Raw genomic sequence first — 19,959 nt, forward strand, 5'->3', positions numbered from 1 at the left:
CTCGTGGTGTCAGTCCCACAGGTTCTTCTCTGAGTTTGGGGTGGCACTGTGGCATCTGTGGTGTCTCCCAGGATGGAGCCTGGGGACAGTGGATGGAGGAGGGACCCTCCCTCAGCTGTGCTGTCACTTGCTGAGCTTTCCTATTTCTGAAGAGACAGGACTGAAAGGAGGCACTGAAATCCTCTGAGCAGCTCTGCTCCCTGTGAAGGAAAAGAGTTGGGAATTAATTTCTGTGTTCTTCAGGGAGGGGGCCAGACTTTTTTCCCTCCTGGGTAGTACTTTTGCACAGAAATGAGACATTTAAGAAGTGTGGTTATGCATTTTTAAGGTCCCTTGAGTGAATTACATCAAGCTAGTTTTGAAAATTCTTGGATATAAACAATTCTAAGCTGTTTTAGTAGTATGATTTTAAAATGGACTTTAAAATGGTTTTAAATGAGCTTTATTTAGAAATGTCCTCCTTGACTTGGCTTCTAAAATCCAGTTGCTGGGGTTCACTTTTGCTTTAGTTCTTTTACCTTACCTTGGCACTAGGAGTGGAACTGGATGATTTTTAAAGTCCATTTCTCCCCTTAATCTGTGTGCTGAATCTCATGTATGATGAATGATGCACCCAGTTCTCATCTGGACTTGTTAAATGAAATGTTACACTTACAGAGCCTCTTTCTAAAGGATCCCCAAGTCCTTTTCCAGAGCTTAGTGTTGAGTTACAAATTATCTCTGTAATTCTTTTATCCACCATCACTCTGTGTCGGCTTCTCAGGTGGAAGATGCTGACTGATGCTCAGGTAACCTGATATTTGAGGGCTGAAGGGGACTCTGGCAGCTAAAATTCAAAAGCAGGATGTAATTACTTGCACCATCACTTGAGTGAGACGCTGGAATTGAGGCTGTGCTCCCACAGAAAGTGCTGTGGAATTTCTCTCAGCTAACGGTGGTGAAGGATTTGTGCTGCTTTGTCTGGGGAGCAGCACAAGTCCAGGCACATCAGCCTGCTGGGGATTTCTGGGTGCTCCAGAGCTGAGTGGGAAGGAGAAGTGCCTGCAGCAAACTGCTGGCTCTGCCCTCCCTGGGAGTTCTTGTCAAACATTAACCAGACCTAGGTTAACTCACTTTTTTTTATTATTTTTATTTCAAGCTCTCCCACCCTCAGTATGTACAAAGGTGTTCCCAGGCAGCTTTTGGGGCACTTTGTTCTCCGTGTTGAATGTGCTGGAGGAATTCCTGATGTGAAGGATGGGATTAGAAGCGTTTGTGTTTGTATTGTAGGAATGAGAAACGTTTATGATTCAGTTAGTGATGAATCTGATTTATATTTATATCATATTACCAGTACAATTGTATTTGAATTGTATTCCCAAGAGCTCAAATGAAACCTTGGAAAGAAGGAGATGGAACTATGGAAAAATTCATTCTCATCCAAAAAATAGCTGAGCAAGATGATGGCTCAGGGTTTCCTGTGCTCACCTGTGCAGCCTCACCTGTGATACCGAGTTATGGGATAGAATTTTGGGATCCTGGTGCTATCACAACCTTTGCCATGTGCACCAGGAGCCATCCCAAACCAAATCCCCCTTTGTGTCAGAAGGTGAGGGACAGAAACAGAAAGTTTCATGCTTTTGAGAAGTTCTTTTTTTTCTCTGTCTGGACATGTACAAAAATTCTGAATTCTGTGTAAACTCTTGTTTTCAGTTGTGTTCCTTATTTCAGTTGTAAGACTCTGAAGATGACTCTGCTGCTTCTGTATTTGTACCATCACAGTAGAATCATCCTGTTTGTGCTTTTTTTGGGCAAAGCTGTATTGTTTTAGTAGGAAATGTTATCTTTTTTTCTATTTTTCTTCTTCACCATCACATAGAGCATGGAAGTTAAGATTTTATGTACCCTTCTATAAGTAGCTCTTGGTGACACCAGGGCACGTTTCTCTTTGTGTGTCGGTGTTTTTGTGTTAATTTTCTTGTTGCAGGGCAATTTTTTTCCAATGTCTCTCTTTTTAATCAACTCCTCTGGGAGTGTGTCTGTATTAAAAGCTGACAGAGTAGCATTTTAGGCTCATGCACATGAATTCAGGGCAGGATTTGTGGTGATGCCCTACTTGATGCACGAACTGAGATCCTGAGATGCCCCTTACCCGTGGTAAAAAGAATATTTGAAATAATCAACAGGCATCATTGGATGCAGCATTAAGGCAGCTTCAGGTATCTTTAAATACTTTCTGAAAACATCATTCCTTGTTACAGGCAGGCTCTCCAGCTCTTTTGCCCCTTCCTTTTAAGAAAAAAAGGATGGAATGGTGGGAGCTGGGTGTGCCCTGCACCCAGCTGGGATCCTGCACGTTCCCTCTCTGCCTGTTTATCCTTGGTGGCCAAATGTTGTCAAACAAAATTGGGGTTTCATCGCAGCCAATTAACCAATTAACTGTTTGATTCCTCTTGCTCATGAAACCAATTGAGACTGAAGGAGCCCTGGAGTGAAGTGAGGATGTCTGGAAGGAAGTGGAGGTGTTGTGAGCAGGCTTTGAAGATGCTCTGCTGGGTGGGATCCCTTTGGATGGAGCCCTTTGGATGGGCTGTGTGTGGAGGGTTCCTTGGGCCAGCCTTGGCCTTTGATGGTTTTGCCTCCCAGTGTCTGGGAAGATGAAGAGATGCTGCTGGTGCAGAGCTGGAGCGAGGACTTGGGTGTCTGATGTGGTTCAGGGGGGTGAGAAGGGTTTGGCCAAGATCCTCTTTTCTTTTAACAGCTTTGCCAGGAAACTCAGGCAGTGTGGGTGTGCTGGTTGGGGTTTATCTTTAGTCTGGAGTTGTGGTCCAAAAGTCCCAGAGCTGGGATGAGGGAGTGGGAGGTGGGAAGCAGGAGGAGAAGGCAGCACCAACACTGCCATTTCACACCAGGTTACACATCCAAGGGGATGATGTCTCAAACCAAAGCCATGCCCTTGGTGGAGTAGGGATGAACAGAAATACCAAATGGGGTTTAGGAAGGGGTTGGAAGGAGAAATGAGATGAAATGAAATGAAAGCTGTGTCTGGTGTGGGTGATGCTGGCATTGATGTGCTCAGTGTGCCTGGAGCAGCAGGGAATGGTGGCTCAGGAATGCACCCAGGGAGAGGCTGGGTCAGGAGTTTCTGTGAATTCCCTGCTGCATTTCCTGCTTGCTTGCAGCTCTTCCTGTCGAGCTGGAGCAGAGGTGTGAGATATTGTTTGTTGGTTGGTTGTGCAGAGATCTCAAACACAGGGACTGTTCAAAGTACAGTGGGGCACACTGCAGGAGTGACTCAAACCATGGAGAGTTCAAGTTCCTAAAAATGGAAATACTCTGTGCTTTAGGCTGTTTTTTGATTTTTATTTTTTTTTTAATTTTTGAACTTCTCTTTTCCCAGACGTGGAAACTAAGCTGACTTTGCCCCTTGCTGCAGGGACATTGCCGTGGCTCTCTCAGCCTGGCTCTGCTCCTCCTTCACACTTTAGCTCAGGCCACCTGGGAAAAGGGGAATTTTAGCAGGATCGTCCAGGTAGCATCAGGTACAAGGCAACAGCTTCTTCATCTCCCACCTCCAGGCCTGTGCAGGGAGGGAGCAGAGGTGCTGTCCTTGTTCCCAAAGGAGGGGGTAGGAGTGATGGGAGCAGCACATTTTAGTGGATATTAAGGGTTTGTTACAACTTGAAGTGATCTGAAAACTGAACTGCTGCAGTTAATGCTGCTCAGACAAGCCTTGGTCATCTGCTTTTCCTGAGCATGGGAACATTTCCCTTCTGTAGGCTCGTGGCAGTGGAAGATGTGGCTTTGAGTGAGGAGGTGTCTGAAGTGCAGAGCTGAGGAAGCCCCACAAATTTCCTCTATTTACACATTAAGTGTTGGTGTGATTTTAATGGCCTTGTACACATTACAGGCGCTTAGAATAGCTCTGAGTGGAGATGGGATGATGAGATACCCACAGGTCTAACTTGTATCACAGTCAAACTATTTGCTCCAATAAAAAATGTAAAAGAGTTTAAAAAACCTAAACTAAATCCCCATACAGTCGAGGTGACTCCCATGAGGCTGTTTATCATTTATTGTATTACAAAAGGCTGGAGAGGAGTGGTTAAAAGTGTCATTAACTGATGTCTTTCTGATGACTAATTTTACACTGACCTGGGCAGGCACAGCCTGGGTTTGCACCAGCTCAGATCTCAAGTGAATCTTTGCTGTAATGTTCCTTTTATGTGACAGTGTTGGTACAAATAATCGTTTTTCTTCAGCTCTAAGAGTTATAGGAAATATTGATGCAATTTTCAAAGGTGATGCTTGTCTCTGTAAAAGATAGTGAAAGTCTCTGTAAATATTTAACCCTCTGTTTGGAAAGCAGAGATGTAAAAATCTTTGTTAAACTTCTAATATTCTGGATGTATAGCTGTATGTAATTCCTGATCTTAATGTATTGGTGGGAATGAACCACCCAGAGCATTCCTATTCCCTGCCTCAAAATTTGCCTTTAACAGTCAATGCCATGGACTCAGACTGTTCCACTTGGCTTTCACTGATCAGTGTCTATAATTAAATCTGATATTTATCTGTGTTGAAATCCTACATATGTAACTAATTGGGCTGCAGACTCAAGAATGAGCTTTTCAAGCCTCAGACTTTTAAAACAAATTTGTCATCAATGCCAGAATGATGCCAGGAGTCTGCTGGCCACATTCCAGAGCACAGGTCCCTCTCTCAGCCTCGATGGCCACCTGTGGTTACAGGAGAACTGGAGAAAAAAGTGATTTTTCACATAAAATGTAAATTGTATCCATGGGTTTGGTATCAGCACAGAGTTGGGTTATGCCAGTGCTTGTATCTTGTTTGCAAGGCAGGGAAATCCAACAGCTCTGGTGCCTTAGAAAGCATCAAAGATCTCAACTTACACCCTGGGTTTAGTCTGCAGCCTCTGAGATTTCACTGCTTTCAGAGCAATGGACAACGTGGAGCCAAACGGGGAAGAAATGTAAGAGGCTAAAACGTTACTGAGGTGAAAATGTTTTAAAAACCGAGTGGTGGGGTGAACTTTTCTTGTTGAGAATGCAATAGGTGAGTTTGCACAGCTTGCTCTAGCAAGTCATTTATTATTTTTAATAATCAGACAGCTGTCTAAAGACATGAAATAATGATTTTCTAAGCAGCCAACATTTTCATTTTAGACTGCAAATGATGTGGTGGAACATCAGTTTCTTTCCTGGATGCACCTACTGTACTTTGTGCAGATAGTAAAGAACATTAATAAATCTCTTGATGCAGAGTTTAACACATACTGTGGCTACCCCTGAATCCCTGGAAGTGTCCAAGGCCAGGCTGGATGGGTTTGGAGCAGCCTGGGACATTGGGAAGTGTCCCTGCCATGGCAGGGGTGGCACTGGATGAGCTTTGAGGCCCCTCCCAACCCAAACTATTCTGGGGTTTGATGTCAAAGGAGTTAGTCCTTCATCATCCTTTATCATCCTTTATCATCCTTTACCTTATTTATCATCTCATTTTTTTTTTTTTTACTTCTTTATGTCCCAATGCTGTGTCAAGCTCAGAGGGAATCTTTTCCAACTTTTGTGTGTGTTTTGCAAGAATTTGGTGTATTTCTGTTAACACAAAACAGCAAGACCAAACTGCAAAGGAAAGTTTGTTAAGAAGGGGGATTGGCAGGTTTTTAATCTGCATTTTTGCAGTAGGAGGATATGGTCCAAGGCAAAAGGTGCATTATTGCCAGAACTTCCCTGAAATTACTGCTTTGAGTTGAAATGCCTTTTGGGAATCAGGGAGGGAGAGAGACCTGGAAACCACATCAAAGCTTGAGGTTAGAATATGTTGGAGAATGGGTGCCAAAAAAAGGTATGTCAGCACCAAAAATAGCCCTAATCTACAGGAGAAGTGAGCACTGAATGGGTGGGGGGATGGCAGAACATCTGGGGGATGTGGGGGAGAAAAGGTATTTTAGAAATGAATGGGAGATGTTTGGCGTGGGCTGGAACCGAGATGATTCGAGCTGGTGAAGTGGTTTGAAATAGTTACTTGCCTGAGGACTTGGTGGATTTTTTAATTTTTTTTTTCCAATTTAATTTTTTTTATTGCTGCATAAAGTTTCCCTGTGAGAAGGCAGCTGTGGGTTGGGGGTTACAGCCCTTTGGAGGGGGCTGAAATTGGACAGTTTTGAGGAATTGTGACGCTCAGAGGGTTCTTAACAGAAACAATTTCATGGCCAAAAAGGGCCAGAAGCTTCTTGAGGGGTACTTAAATCCTTCTTTTGGGCACTCTCATCCCTCCCCTGAGCCCTCACATCCCTCCTGCTTCCCTGTGTGATCAGGACTGATGTTTTTTTGCTCGTAGCAACATGAACCGTGAAGACCGGAATGTGCTGCGTATGAAAGAAAGGGAAAGGCGAAATCAAGAAATTCAGCAGGGTGACGAAGCCTTCCCACCCAACTCTCCTCTCTTTGCTGAACCTTACAAAGTGGTGAGTTGCTGCTCTTCAGAAAAATGCAGGTTTTTATAACAGAAATCATGTGCAAATTAATACTTTTCTTGTTAGATCGAAAGCTTTTAGGGCAACCAAGTGTTTAAGCAGGGCTTGAAAATGAAGCTGGGCAGTCAGAGCTGCAGTGGCAGATTTATAATGTTTGGGAGGGGGAGGAACCTTTATAGGCAATGAGAAAAAGGAAAATAAAACCATCAACATTTTTTCCTTCCTTTGCCTTCTATACAGTGACTCAAAAAAAAAAAAATGAAAGTGTCCATTGTGTGATGCCAAATTGCCATTTTTGGGGTGATTTAACCTGTTGCTAAACTTTCTAACCTTTCATCAACATAATTCCAGACCTGGATAAATTCAGGAATAGAATATTTAAACAGGAGGTTAATTTTAAATGCTGAGATGTTTGATATGACAGAATTATCAGCTCTAATTAGTGCTCCAGTAGTTTGGATCTGATATTTTAGTTTGTTTTGAAGGAGTTCATTCTGTTTGTGGACCTGCACAGCTTTCAGCCTGTGCTGGGTTTCTTTCTAAGTTACTTTCCTGAACAGAACTGGAAAAAATAACCTAATTCTGGAATAACTAATAAAATATTATTTAATATGTTAATTACGTAGTTCAAAACTCACTTTGAAAGTGAACCCTTCCCTTGTTGCAATTCCAGCTGGTTTGCAAGAAATAAAACATGACTGCAAACTGACTTCCTGCAGGAGGAAGGTTGAGAAATACCTGGTTGATTTTTTTTTTTTTTTTTTTTTTTTTTTTTATTCCTGTCTTCCCACCACTTTCTTGTGCTTGGTAACCAAATTCCACATGTATGAAGTTAACTGGAGCTGGTTGGGATGCATGGGGGAATGATCCAGGATCCCAGATTTGGAAAAAAAAATCGGTTATAGAAGAAAGAACTCTTTTAACTGTGTGCAACGAACATTGTGCCAATATAAATACCAATTAAAAATTACTTATGGGGGTGAGGTTGATTTTATTTTACTGCTAATTAAAACCTTTTAGGACTGATGCATTCTGCATTAGAGAAGTTACAATCTGTAAGGTGACAGGAGGCATCTGCAACTTTGGAACTTGCATCCAGCTCAGCAGTGCATTATTGATTTATTGCTGGTTCAGCTTTTCTGCTGAGATTTTAGGGAGTTAAGTATGTATTATTACATATTTTTAGTATGCTTTAGGGGGTTAAATCTTATTACATATTATTACATACAATACATATATGTATTATTATATATTTTTGGTATGTTTTAGGGGGTAAATATGTATTATGACACGTTTTAATATGTTTTAGGGAGTTAAATATTATTACACATTATTATTACATATGCTTACATATGTAATTATTATTATATACAATACATATTATATGTATTATTGCATGTTTTTAGGATGTTTTAGGGGGTTAAATATGCATTATGACACGTTTTTAGTATGTTTTAGGGGGTCATATTGCTGTTTTAAGAACTAAAATTCCGAATTGGGAGCGCTGGCAAAGAAAGGTGCATTCTAACTGAAATTCAGGTGCAGCGCTGAAGTTACCAGATCATTTAACTGGACACACACACACACACACACACACACACAGAGCCGTGATCGGTTCTAAAATCCTGATTTTTTGTGGCTTCTCGTGGCAGACCAGCAAAGAGGACAAGCTGTCCAGCCGCATCCAGAGCATGCTGGGGAACTATGACGAGATGACGGATCTGATCGGGGAGCGCCCGCTGCAGAAAATCGTGGCCATTCCCAAGCCCTCGGTCCCTCTTGCCGCCGCTCCCGATGACAAACCCGCTCCCGTTTTTTTCGGGGAGCAGCGGCACAGCTCGGGTTCCCATCAGAGCAGCAAATGGACCCCGGTGGGGCCGGCCCCCAGCACCTCAGCCCAGTCCCAGAAACGCTCGGCGGGGCTGGGGGGACACGGGCAGCGCTCCGGGGGCGGCAGCGCCGGCGGAGGAGCTCGGCACGAACGCGATTCCTACGGCGGAGCTGGGGGACGGAAAAAAGGCCAGCACGGCTCCGAGCACTCCAAGGGGCGCTCTGCCAGCCCTGGGAAACCTCCAGCCGTGTCCTCGCTGGCCTCTGGTCACTCCAGAGCTCACGGCAGTGACCACCACGGCAAGGACCACCAGCGCTCCAAGTCGCCCCGGGACCCCGAGCCCAGCTGGGACTCTCCCTCCCGCGTGCCCTCGTTCGCCAGCGGGCAGCACTCGACCCAATCCTTCCCTCCCTCGCTCATGTCCAAGTCCAGCTCCATGTTACAGAAACCCACTGCCTACGTCAGGCCGATGGATGGGCAGGAATCCATGGAACCAAAGCTATCCTCGGAACACTACAGCAGCCAGAGCCACAGCGGCGGCGTCAACGAGCTGAAACCCAGCAGCAAAGCACACCTGACCAAGCTGAAAATTCCTTCTCAGCCACTGGATGTAAGTTTGCTGGTTGTGTGGATATAAATCCACTTGGGTTGGGATTTTCCAGCGTCTCCAAAATCCCAATTTGCCTAACCCAAGTGGAGTTTTTAGTAAACACTGTTTTCAATGGGGAGTATGCAGAAGTAATTATTTTGGTCTTCTGCTTCTTCAGTGTGAATACTAGGATTTTTATTAAAGAAAGGCTGAGACATTCAGAAAGGTTTACTTAACCCCAAGAGGCCAATTTTCACTGAGTATTTCTCTAGTCAGGAGTTAGGGAAATTGTAGGATATCCACAAATATTTTGACAAGCTGGGTAAATACATTGTTGTTTCTTGGAGCTCAATTGACTTAGAGTTGTTGATACAATCTCCCTGCATCAGATTTTCTTTTGAAGTGAGTAGCAATTACTAGATGTGATTATTATACCTTCACACCAAATTGAACAGGGTGCAGAACTTTTATCAGTTGTGCTGGATATAAAATACTGTTGGGTTAACAACTTTGAGGAGTTTGGTAATTCCCGAATCATTAAGGCACAGACTCTGACTCCAGCTCACTTACAAGGAGAGTGCCTTTCCTAGTAATAAAGTCTCATTTCATCTCCTGTCTAACTGCTTGAATCATGGTAGCCAGAGAAAAGCTCTTGTTCCTGGAATTGCAGCAGATAGCAAAGTAAGATCCAGCACCCAGGTAAGGAAATCAGGAATAGTTTTATTTATGAACACTTGCCACATCAGTGGCTGATGCAGTGAATCCTTTAGTAGCTTTGCTTCTTTCTGCTTGTGGCAGCCAGGGATGCAGAAGATTCACAGTTTGGTAATTATTGCTGTTTCTGGGATCCCTCTGTGCTGAGTGTTTTACTTGGGAATGCAGTTTGTCATTCCTGTGCATTCGTGGTCCTGCACTTGAATTCAGATGCAATCCTGGGGCTGCTTCCTGGAAAGGATTGAAAGCTGTGATTCTCTTTCCCCTCTCTACGAGTTTTTAATATCACTGAGTGCCTGTGATCACTGGAACTGTCAAGTGAAAAGTGAGAGATTATTATCACAGTTTTATGGATGTCATGTATTTGCTTTTCGTAACGGTGACTCATGCCATAAAAACATGGATCTATCTGATATTAAAATTGATGAAAAGACTTAGCAAGGGCTGTTTGTGTCTATGTAGAGTCCATATGAGTCACAGTAAGGATTGAGGTTTGTTTTTAACTGTTTGTAGCTCCTGGAAAATTTGGGAGATGTTAATTTTGAGTTTTGATTTGTAGGCATCAGCCTCTGGTGAGGTGAGCTGCGTGGATGAAATCCTCAAAGTAAGTTCTCACTGTTCTTATTCCCAACTTTCTTGAAAATACAACCATTCCCAAGGAGCACAAGTGCTCCCTCCAGCACTGGGAGACTGGGCCAAACTGGGAGCAGAGCTGGACACTGGGTGTTGTGGTGTGCACATCATCTCCTGGAGATCCTCACTGCATTCCTCCTCCCTGATAACCAGAACTACGTTGCTTCCACCAAAATGCAGTTTTTAATCCTGATATTTTAGATTATGGGAAATGCTTTGCTTGCCCCATGGCAGCACTTTCCCTCTCTCCTACCTGAGTTATTTTCCCAAGTCCTTTTACCCCTCCTGTGATCCCCTGTGCTATGTCTGCTCTCACAAAAGGATCATCAGGTCCCTCTGGAGCATTTCCATGGTTTATTATTTCCTGTGACCTCCAGTACTGCACAGGGCCTTGGAGATGCTCTGGGAGAATAGGAGGCACTTTCCAGCTGCAGACATTTGATTTCCCCCTTTTCCTCAAACTCTACAGGCTTCCCTTTCCTGGGATTCTTCTTCCCACACACCCTGCAAGGATCAGACTCTGACTTGCACTGCAGTTTATCTTCAGGCCAACCAAGTTCATTGATTTATGCCTTGCTGCTTGTTATTGTGTCATAATTCTCTGCTCTTGGGTGTAGCAATTTAACGTTCAGGTTTACATGCAAAGTCTTTGTTGCACATTTGGGAAATTAAGATTTGAATATAAAGCTTAGTGAAGGGTGAACAAGAATCCAGATTGGAAGTTGAAATCTGATTTATTTTGTTCATAACTTTCCTTTTTGTTGTGTTTTAGGAGATGACCCACTCCTGGCCTCCTCCACTGACTGCCATCCACACCCCCTGCAAAACTGAACCCTCCAAATTCCCCTTTCCAACAAAGGTCAGTGCTGGATGAAACAGTGGATGCTGTTGAAAAAGTAATTCCTGTTAAAGATCAGGATTTTGGACTCCCACATTGAGTTCTGTATAATCTGGGTTTGTTGCAGTGCTTTGTCTCTCTTCATTTTTCTTCTCACCATCTGTCAGCAGTGGCCTTATAAAAAATACCCTTGGTTTTCCTCTGCTTTGCACAGACAGTCTGCAAAGTTATCTGTAATACAACTTAGCTTTTAAATTTTTTGTTGGATGAATTCAAACTTTCAAACTTTTGAAGTTTGAAAATGCCTTTGAGCCCTTTCCCTAACAGGGAAATGCTTTGCACCATTTTGTGTAGAATCAAGTTGAGTTTCCCTCCATGTAGCAAAACAGTGGCTGAGAAATTTAAATGGACTTTTCTGCATAAACTGAATTTTCCTCTTAGTTTGAAGTCCATTAATAATCGTATGAGATTTTTTTTTTTTTTGCATTTTCAATTGCAAAAAATTAAGACAGTTTAAGAATCACATTTTGCTGAAGAAATCACTCATTCCAAAAGATCCTCTTCCCAACCTCCTGTGTTTTTAAGTACTGCTGAAGGTTTTAAGCAATTAATTCCAGAGAGAAACCCACCCCTGCTGCTGTTGGCAGCACAGGGCACGTGTCCAGGGGACACCTCTGAGGAGGAATTTCTGCTGCCTCCCCTGAGGCTGGGCCTGGCAGCTCCAGGGTTCCAGGGCACACTGGCACTGGGAATTATTTGCCTTGAAGAGCAGCTCTGCAGGTTCCTGGAAGCTCAGGGGAGGCAGCTGTGGGTAAAACCCAGCCTGGGGAGCTGACTCACCCAGGAATTCATGGTCTGGTTCCTGGATCTGCTGATTACCAGTAAAAGATTCAACTCAACAATGTGATTTTTTTTCTCCAGACTCAACATCTCTCTGGGATGAATTGGGGTGCTCCACCCCGAACTTGGCAGAGCTTCAGAGTGAAGAAATTGCACTGTTTGTCTTCTAAAAGTTACCTGTGTTCTAATTCAGATCATGCTCTCTCTGACCAGCTGCTAGACACCACTTAATTGCTCTTAATTTCCTGTTTGATCCAAATTGCTCCCCAAAACAGAAGATGTGAGGGAATCATTTTAAGAAGATTTTCTCACTGAGGTTTCTGCTGTCATCTCTCTAATCCCATCCTTTTATGTGAATGCTTTGACATGACCTTCCTTCAGCCCAAGGTTCCAGTCCCTGGTGGAAGGGCACATCCACAAACCTCCAGGCTGGTCCAAGTTCAGGTTCTCATCCTGGCTGGATAATCCCACATCCAGGAGCAATCCTGCTCTGTGTGACCTGTCCCTGGCTCTCTGCATTTTACTTCTGTTCAGTATCAAAAAATGCAGAATTTACCATTCAGTTCTCAGCTTTACTTTGGAAGGCATGCCTAGAAATAAATCCTGTTTGCTGTTTTCCTAGCATTAGATCAATATTAATCTTGCAAATATTACTTTTAGTCAGGGTTTATTTGTGTGTTATATAAAACTGACAGTCTGGAAACAATTCTTACCTGTTCTTATAAGGAAAGAAATTCCACACCTTCCCTCTTCAACAAAGGTCCTTATTCCACCATTTTGAGTACTCATTCCTGAACCTTTAGGGAGATATTTTGCCTTTGCATTTTGAGCACATTTGGCTGTGGGGCTGCTTGGTTTTAGTTTCTCTGGCATTTGACTGAGTTTGGGAAGAGGAAGGTGTGCAGAAATCCATGTGGCACAGAGGCCACGTAACACTGCACAACTCTGGTAATATTTGAACAAAAAAAGTGCCTTGTGTGGGGCTTTTTGAACCTCTCAACCTGGATTGTGTCTCTTCACCCAGTTTGCAAAAAAATTCCATTTATGGCTGCTCCGAGTCTTTTGACTTTTTGCCAACTTTTTTATTTTGTGGCTGCACATCTTAGCCACGGAGCTCTGTCAAATTCTCTCTCTGCATCCAAAGCCTATAATTTCCTCTGCCTTCTCCCCTCTGTCATTCTTGGCAGCAGCAGCTCTGCAGAATTCCAGGGAGTTAGTGAGCCATAGGCTTGTGCAGTCTGGGCCCAGAGCAGAATCCAGCAAACAAAACACAACAGTGGTTTATTTTAATCGAGCAGTTCTGTTGGAGGAAAGCACCTTTTCCTTAATACTGTGCTCCATTTATTATTATTATTATTTATTATTATTTATTGCCAGTCATCTGCTGAAGTGTTTCACAGCATTGCCCTTGTGGGCAGAGCTCGGTGTGTTCTTCCTGCTCACATAAATTGGAGCTGCCCTTGGTGGATCACTTGATTTTTATTGTCAGACTCTTGGGATGGGATCACTTTCCCTGTGTGTAGGGAGTGAGTAACTCCAAGGAGCCCAACCTCCTGACTGGGGCCTCTCTGATTACTATAAATACATCTAATAGTTCCCAGGAAATCTTTGGATCAGAAAAAAACTCCATGAAAATAGGTCAGGGAAAGTTTTATGGATGCTATGGAAAAATGCAGATTCCTGTGTCTTGATAAAAAATGTTATCCTGTGACTTAACACTCTATAATTTTATCCATGGGCTCACAGTCAGACACTCCAGAAATGTTTCTGCAATGCACTGAGCAGCCCAGCTGCTGGCTGGGAGGGCAGGGTTGGCTTCCAGGGGAGGCTGGACCTGTGCAGAGGTGGCTCTGTGCTGCACAGCTGGGGCCAGCAGGGTCCCTCCAGCCATCCCTACCCTGCTGGGATGCACAGAACTTCTTCCTGAGAAGTACAAATGAGATCTCACCTGGGGTTTCAGGTATTCTCTGGGAATGGGCCCTGTCCCCCCCCAGCCAGGGCTGTGGGATGGGAACCCAGCCCAGCTGGACAATTCCTCTCTCCAGGTTGTTTTTGTCAGAGTTTTTGTTTCCTGCTCCAGTGTCTTCCCTGTGTAACCTCAGTCCATTATATTTTGCTTTAAAGGGTTTCCTTCCTTTCAGTTGTTTGCAATTTCTTTCTGATTCTGAAGCAGACCTTTAGAAGCTGCTGCTCTAAATAACCTGGGAGTTGAAAGCAGAGCTTTCTTTTTTTTTTTTTTTTAAAGTCTGAGTTTCTTAAAGAAATATGTATCCAGTAGATGGCAAGGGAGTTGGAAAAAGTTGCACATTGAACCATAACACCTCATTAAAGTGCACTTAGCTGAGAGCCAGTGCTTTGCCTCTGCAATAGGAAGTTGACTCAAGTGAGGAATTAGGCAGGTGTGCTGTGCAGGGTTCCCAGTCCCTGTGCTGTGCAGGGTTCCCAGTCCCTGTGCTGTGCAGGGTTCCCAGTCCCTGTGCTGTGCAGAATTCCCAGTCCCTGTGCTGTGCAGAATTCCCAGTCCATGTTCTGCTGGAAGGGGTGCCAGTTCCCATCCTCTGCTCCCCCAGTGCTGTAGCTTTGGAAATGTGGAGTTTCTGGTCTTTATTTCCTTTCTCACTCAGTTTGTTGGTTTAGTTTTAGTTTTTAGTGGCAAAAGGTAACCAAGGATTCACAACCTGCCTCCTCCTACCTGTGCAAATGATAAGAAATGGATTTATTTTGAAGGAAGTGTGGCTGTTTACAAGACTTCTCTCCATCTTTGCTTTGCTCTTGAATTCTGATTTTATTTTTTTATTACTATTTTTATTGTCTCTTCCTTTCAGTCAGTAAAGATCAGAGGTATTTGAAACACCTTCAAAGGAAAGCTCCTTATGAAATTCTCCATCCACAAAATTCTTGTTCAATGCATTGTTCCATTTTTGAAATACGAAGCTGAGGGAAATTGAAAACATCTCAAGGGTGCTTTGCTGTGTAAAGCTTTTGTGTCTTTAAAAACTCATTCTGTGAATTGCCTCTGTAACCACTGCCTGGCACTGGCTTGTTGTGAGGGAAAACCAGGTCACAGGTGTACCAGGAAAAATGGAATTCATTGTTGAATTGTAGTTCTGCTTTGCCATTGCCAGAGCATGTAAGTAAAATGTGTGTATAGAACGAGAAATTGAAAATATTTGACTTGGTTTATTTTTCTGGGGCCATCAGTTGTCCTCATTCTGAAATGAGGTCAGGAAGGTCCTATTTTAAAAAGGCACTCGAGCCTGGAAGGGAGTTTCAGTGGCTCAGTAGCTTCTGTGTATTTGTTAAAACAATGGTTCAGGGTTTCAAAAACGTTCATAATCTGCTTTGTCTTGGGAGTCAGAACTGGAGTTTCTGAACTGGAAATACTGAGGGTGATACAGGTGCTAAAATGTGCAAGGCTTCATCTTTCCTGGCTGGTTTTACAGGATATTGGGCAGGAATTCTTCCCTGGCAGGGTGGGCAGGGCTGGCACAGCTGTGGCTGCCCCTGGATCCCTGGCAGTGCCCAAGGCCAGGTTGGACATTGGGGTTTGGGGCACCCTGGGACAGTGGGAGGTGTCCCTGCCATGGCTGGGGATGGGTTTTGAGCTCCCTTCCATCCCAGCCATCCTGTGAATCTCTGATACCATTTTATTGCCTTTTCTACCAGATGTGGCAGTTGCAGGCTGGAATTCTGAGCTGCCCACCCAGGCTGGGTTTACCAGGGGACCCACGTGGAGCTTTTGGGGCAGAGTGTGCAGAGCTGATCACAAATGAAACCTCACCTTGTCCCTGAGGCTCCTTTGTGACTGAGGAATGTCTTTTTTTCATGAGATATTTTCCCTGTTCCCATTGCTGTGGGTGCCTGGAGAAGGAAAATGAGGAGAAAAAGAGTTGGAAGGAAAACACTTCAAACAGCAGCAAAGTTTGTGTGTGTATAAAGAGCATAAACAAACATCCTGAACAGTTCCTCTCCATCCTAAACACAGAGGAGGAGGGGATTTAGGGAAGTCACACAGGGATTTGGGAGCTTCAGCCTTGATGTGTCCTTGGGAAGGAAGTGGGGAGGAAAAGGAGTGTGAAGGTCTCACCTGGGCTGCCCCAGGGCCCACAGAAAGAATCCCTTATTTTTTTTTTTACTTCTTGTTATTTTTTCCCCTTTTCCAGACATTAAGTGTCATCCCTTAGGCTAGAAAGAATATCTTCCTTACAGCCTGGTTTTTGGTACCTTAAAACTCCCACTGAAAAAAAAAAAAACCAAAAAAAAACCCACTTGTGATCTTTTATTCCCCCAGGAGTCTCAGCAGTCCAGTTTTGGCACTGGAGAACAGAGTGAGTACATGAAACTTCCTGGAATGTGGTGAATGTTTTTGTTGTCATTCAGTGTTCTCAGCAGCTCCTAAGATGTCAGGGCTTTTAGGAAATGAGGTTTTCCAGACTGGGCACAGGATGGAGTCTTGTCTTCAAATTTTCTCTGCTTTCTCAGGTTTTAAACTGTTAAAACAGTTACTTGATTTTCTTTTAGCATTTCTTGTTCAGATCTTGAAAGTTATCACTGAGTGGAAGGATGGTGTGTTGGAGGAAAAAAGATATTTTTTAATTGATCCAATTCTTTACAAAATGCCTCTGTGATTGATTGACTTGAAAATAACTGAATATTAAACCAAAACACATTAAAAAACCCAACTCCCTGCTTAGGGACATGTTAGAAACCAAAAGAGTGCTTTTGTTTTTATTTCAGAAGAAAAAGCACATGGCAGTTTCACCATTTATTTTTACTTTGACATTTTAAAGTCAAGAGAAAGAACTGGTCAAGAACTTATATCATATGCTATTATCCTCGAGTTTCTTGCACTTTTTTTGGAAAAAGTAACTTTTATTTCTTTTAACTGCCATTATTTTGAAATGAACACAAAACTCAAGTAAATACCAGGTAAAATTGAATTAAATTTGTGCTGTTACCTTCCAAAAGTCCTTCCACTCCCTCTTGAAGTGATTAAACAGCTTAAATAGTAAAAGAAGAATAATTTATTCTTAGATATTCACAAGCAGCTTAATCTGAATATCTGATACAGTGTGGAATGAAGGAAACAAATTCAACCTTAATTCCATAATGCTAAACCATAGGCTCACGTTATAGAGCAGCTGATCTTTAGGTGTGGAAAAGAAGAGCCAAGGTTAATTAAACACAGAGCCAGTTTCCTGGGCCTGCTTGTATTTTGTGGAGAGCTTTTACCAGCCTCACTTGTTGTTTTTGTTGAGCTGCACTCAGTTATTTAGCAGAATTGAAGAAAAGGGAAAGGGAGGAACCCCAAATTAAGAAGCAGATTTTCTCAGGGTGTGTTCCTGCTGTCAGAATTAGTGTGTGAGTTGGATTTTGGGATGTTGAGGTTCTCATCCATCAGGTGGATCTGTATCCCATACCCTGCATGTAAAAGGCAGGATTTTCATCTGGCTGGGAGCAGAACAGTTTGCCACACCATTAATAAATTGTGTATTGGTTTACACAGCAATGATTTAAATGATTTTCTCTATTTTCTTGGTTAAATTATTTGCTGTGTTTGGTGTTTTGCCCTGCATTCCTCCCTCCCTCCCTCAGCCCTGGGGGAGGTTGTACCTGGTGTCACCTGGGTGCTGCTCCCTCCTGTCCCCTCACATGGCTCTGCTTTATCCATCCCTGCATCCCTGTGGCAGCTTTGGGGTGAATTCTTCTGCTGGGCCTGAGTTTTCAGCTGTGCTTTTCTTCTTTTCTTCTCCTAGAACGATACAATCCCTCATCCAAAACATCCAATGGTCATCAATCCAAATCGTAAGTGGCTGCTGAGAAAACATTCCACAAACAATAATTTGTATTTTAAGAGATTTAGAAAACAGTGTTTAGTAGAATGTGAGTGACACTCCAGCATCCTTCTCCTCAGCTGGCAGGAAAAGGGGATCATATCCCAAATAAACCAAATATTGCTCACTGGAGTGAATAAAAAATACTCCAAGCTGCCTTTGTGCTCCTGGTAACTGCCAGGAGAGGAGCAGGAATTTGGACCTTGGAATTGGCTTGGGAATCACCAGGGGCATCAGTGTGGGATGGGACCTTGCAGAGCTGGCAGCTGGAGGTTGCACAAATTCAGGATGAGGAAAGGTTTTGGTTTGGAGGAGCCAGAAAACTGGGTCTGGGATTTTGTGAGGTTTGTTCTGCTCAGTCCTTGACAAACATTTTGCACACAGACCCAGCAACACAGGAAAACTCAGAGACAACTGGAATGTTCTGCATGGCTGGAGTCCAACTTCCTCAGACTTAAAAATCAATGACAAGCAGTTAAAAGATGGTTTCCAAATAAATATGCCCATAAAAATAAATATTTATAACCTGACCTATGGGAAAGAAATTTAAAAATCCTCTTCAATTGATACAAAGCTACAATCAATGTCCCAAATCAGGCAGTTCAGGAAGGTGCTGAGAGGGAACTGTGCTATTGCCAAAGCTGGGGATGGGAGAACACTGAGAACAAGAGGCAGCATTGGACACCTGCTGAGCTGGGATGCAGGGAAAGGAAGTTTAAATGATGTTTGCTGTGACAATAAAACTTGAAATATTCAATTTTTTAAAATTATTATGATCTGGTAAAGAAAACCCTTAAAAAGGAGATAAATGCATCATTTGTAAAATGATAGCAATGAACAGGTGTGAGCTCCTAGGAGCTGATGTTCCTGTTCAGATCATCAGTAGAGCAGCTCACTGTCAAACTCAGGAGAGTCAAACTTTTAATTCTTTCTTATTTTCTCTCCACAGATGTGAATCGAATCAGACAGAGTAAGATGTTTTATTTTTATAATCGAATGTTTCCAATAATCACAAAGGCCCTGCTGTGTGTTTTCATTGTGCTCATGTATTCTCTGTGTAAAACTCTGTGTGTGTGACTACCAGAAGTAATTATGGCTTTGAATAATAGTAATTAATGTTGCACTGTGCCACGAGACAGGAAGCAGCCACTGGGGTTGACTTTCCTCCATTTCAAACACAATTCTTGGCCATTGTGTGTAAAGAACTTGAACATACACAAGTTACCTCCTTCCACACCAGTAAATTGTGTCAGATTTCCTTTCTAAATTTACCAGAATGGACTCAGGAGCCAAAGTACCTGAATCCTCATTCTTCTCTGAAGAATGACTCAACTCCCCATTCTTAACCATGAGATGTGTGAGTGGTGTCTGGTGTCTCACCCACGCAGCCTCTGCAGGATAAACAGTGCCATGTTGAAATCTAGCAGAATGCTTTGGCACTAATTAAAGTGCTTGGAAAAACTTGTCTCACTTTCTCCCTTTTCCCTTAGTATGTTGAAAGATGACTTAAAACTTAGCAGTAGTGAAGACAGCGATGGAGAGCAGGTATGTTCCTTAAATTAAATGAGTTCCCAAAAAAAAAAACAAACAAACAAAAAAAAAACCACTGCACTCATGCATGGGGCAGGGATCAATGGCCCAGCAGCACATCTGTGAGACTTAAAATCTCATGGGATGCTTTTAGACAAACCTCAGATATTCCTTAATGTAATCTCGGGGAAAATTTTGTGCAAACAAATTGAAATGTTGTGTTTTGTGGAACCAGTTTGCTTTTATCCAGAAATTCTTGCTAACTGATTTCACGTGGGCCTTCTCTGACCATAGTGCACTTTAAAACTTATGTAATGGCCCCTGAATTAAAGATTAACCCCTTTGTGTTCTACCATCCCAGCTACAGAGCTCATGGTGTGAACATCTGTGTGCATTGGTGCCCCTGGAGTGTTTGGGGTGACACGAGGCTGTGTCTGTCCCTGGGGTACAGCTGCACCTTTATATTTATCCAAAAGTCTATTTTTTTTACTCTTTTCAGGATTAACTTTGTGCAGCTTCTGCCAGATTGCACTTAACATGCTAAATAAAAATAAAATGTGTGTCTGTTCTGTCCAGTAACCCCCACTACTCTGGGGTTTCTTTTACTCCTGTTCCCACTTCTGGTACTTTATTTTTTTCAAGTGGAAAACTTGGAGCTGGTGAACTCTCTTTACC

The 19,959-nt window shown here is 43.0% G+C and overlaps 1 protein-coding gene across 2 annotated transcripts in view; it reads left to right on the forward strand.

The window, feature by feature from the left end:
• The window catches only part of AFF4 (ALF transcription elongation factor 4), a 46,585-nt gene that overhangs the window by 10,176 nt on the left and 16,450 nt on the right, over positions 1 to 19,959 (forward strand). The window contains exons 1-9 of one of the 2 annotated variants that reach the window (XM_088174101.1): positions 5,739 to 5,809; positions 6,340 to 6,466; positions 8,128 to 8,916; positions 10,169 to 10,213; positions 11,015 to 11,101; positions 16,212 to 16,248; positions 17,677 to 17,725; positions 18,704 to 18,724; positions 19,245 to 19,299. In XM_088174101.1, the coding sequence (XP_088030227.1) occupies positions 5,754 to 5,809; positions 6,340 to 6,466; positions 8,128 to 8,916; positions 10,169 to 10,213; positions 11,015 to 11,101; positions 16,212 to 16,248; positions 17,677 to 17,725; positions 18,704 to 18,724; positions 19,245 to 19,299 (1,266 nt within the window). In that variant the 5' untranslated portion in view covers positions 5,739 to 5,753. Of the gene's footprint in view, positions 1 to 5,738; positions 5,810 to 6,339; positions 6,467 to 8,127; positions 8,917 to 10,168; positions 10,214 to 11,014; positions 11,102 to 16,211; positions 16,249 to 17,676; positions 17,726 to 18,703; positions 18,725 to 19,244; positions 19,300 to 19,959 lie in introns of those variants that run through there. The other variant, XM_014888299.2, reaches the window with a different exon arrangement.

The sequence above is a fragment of the Sturnus vulgaris genome, chromosome 15 (assembly GCF_052056855.1).
Source record: "Sturnus vulgaris isolate bStuVul1 chromosome 15, bStuVul1.hap1, whole genome shotgun sequence".
NCBI lineage: Eukaryota > Metazoa > Chordata > Aves > Passeriformes > Sturnidae > Sturnus > Sturnus vulgaris.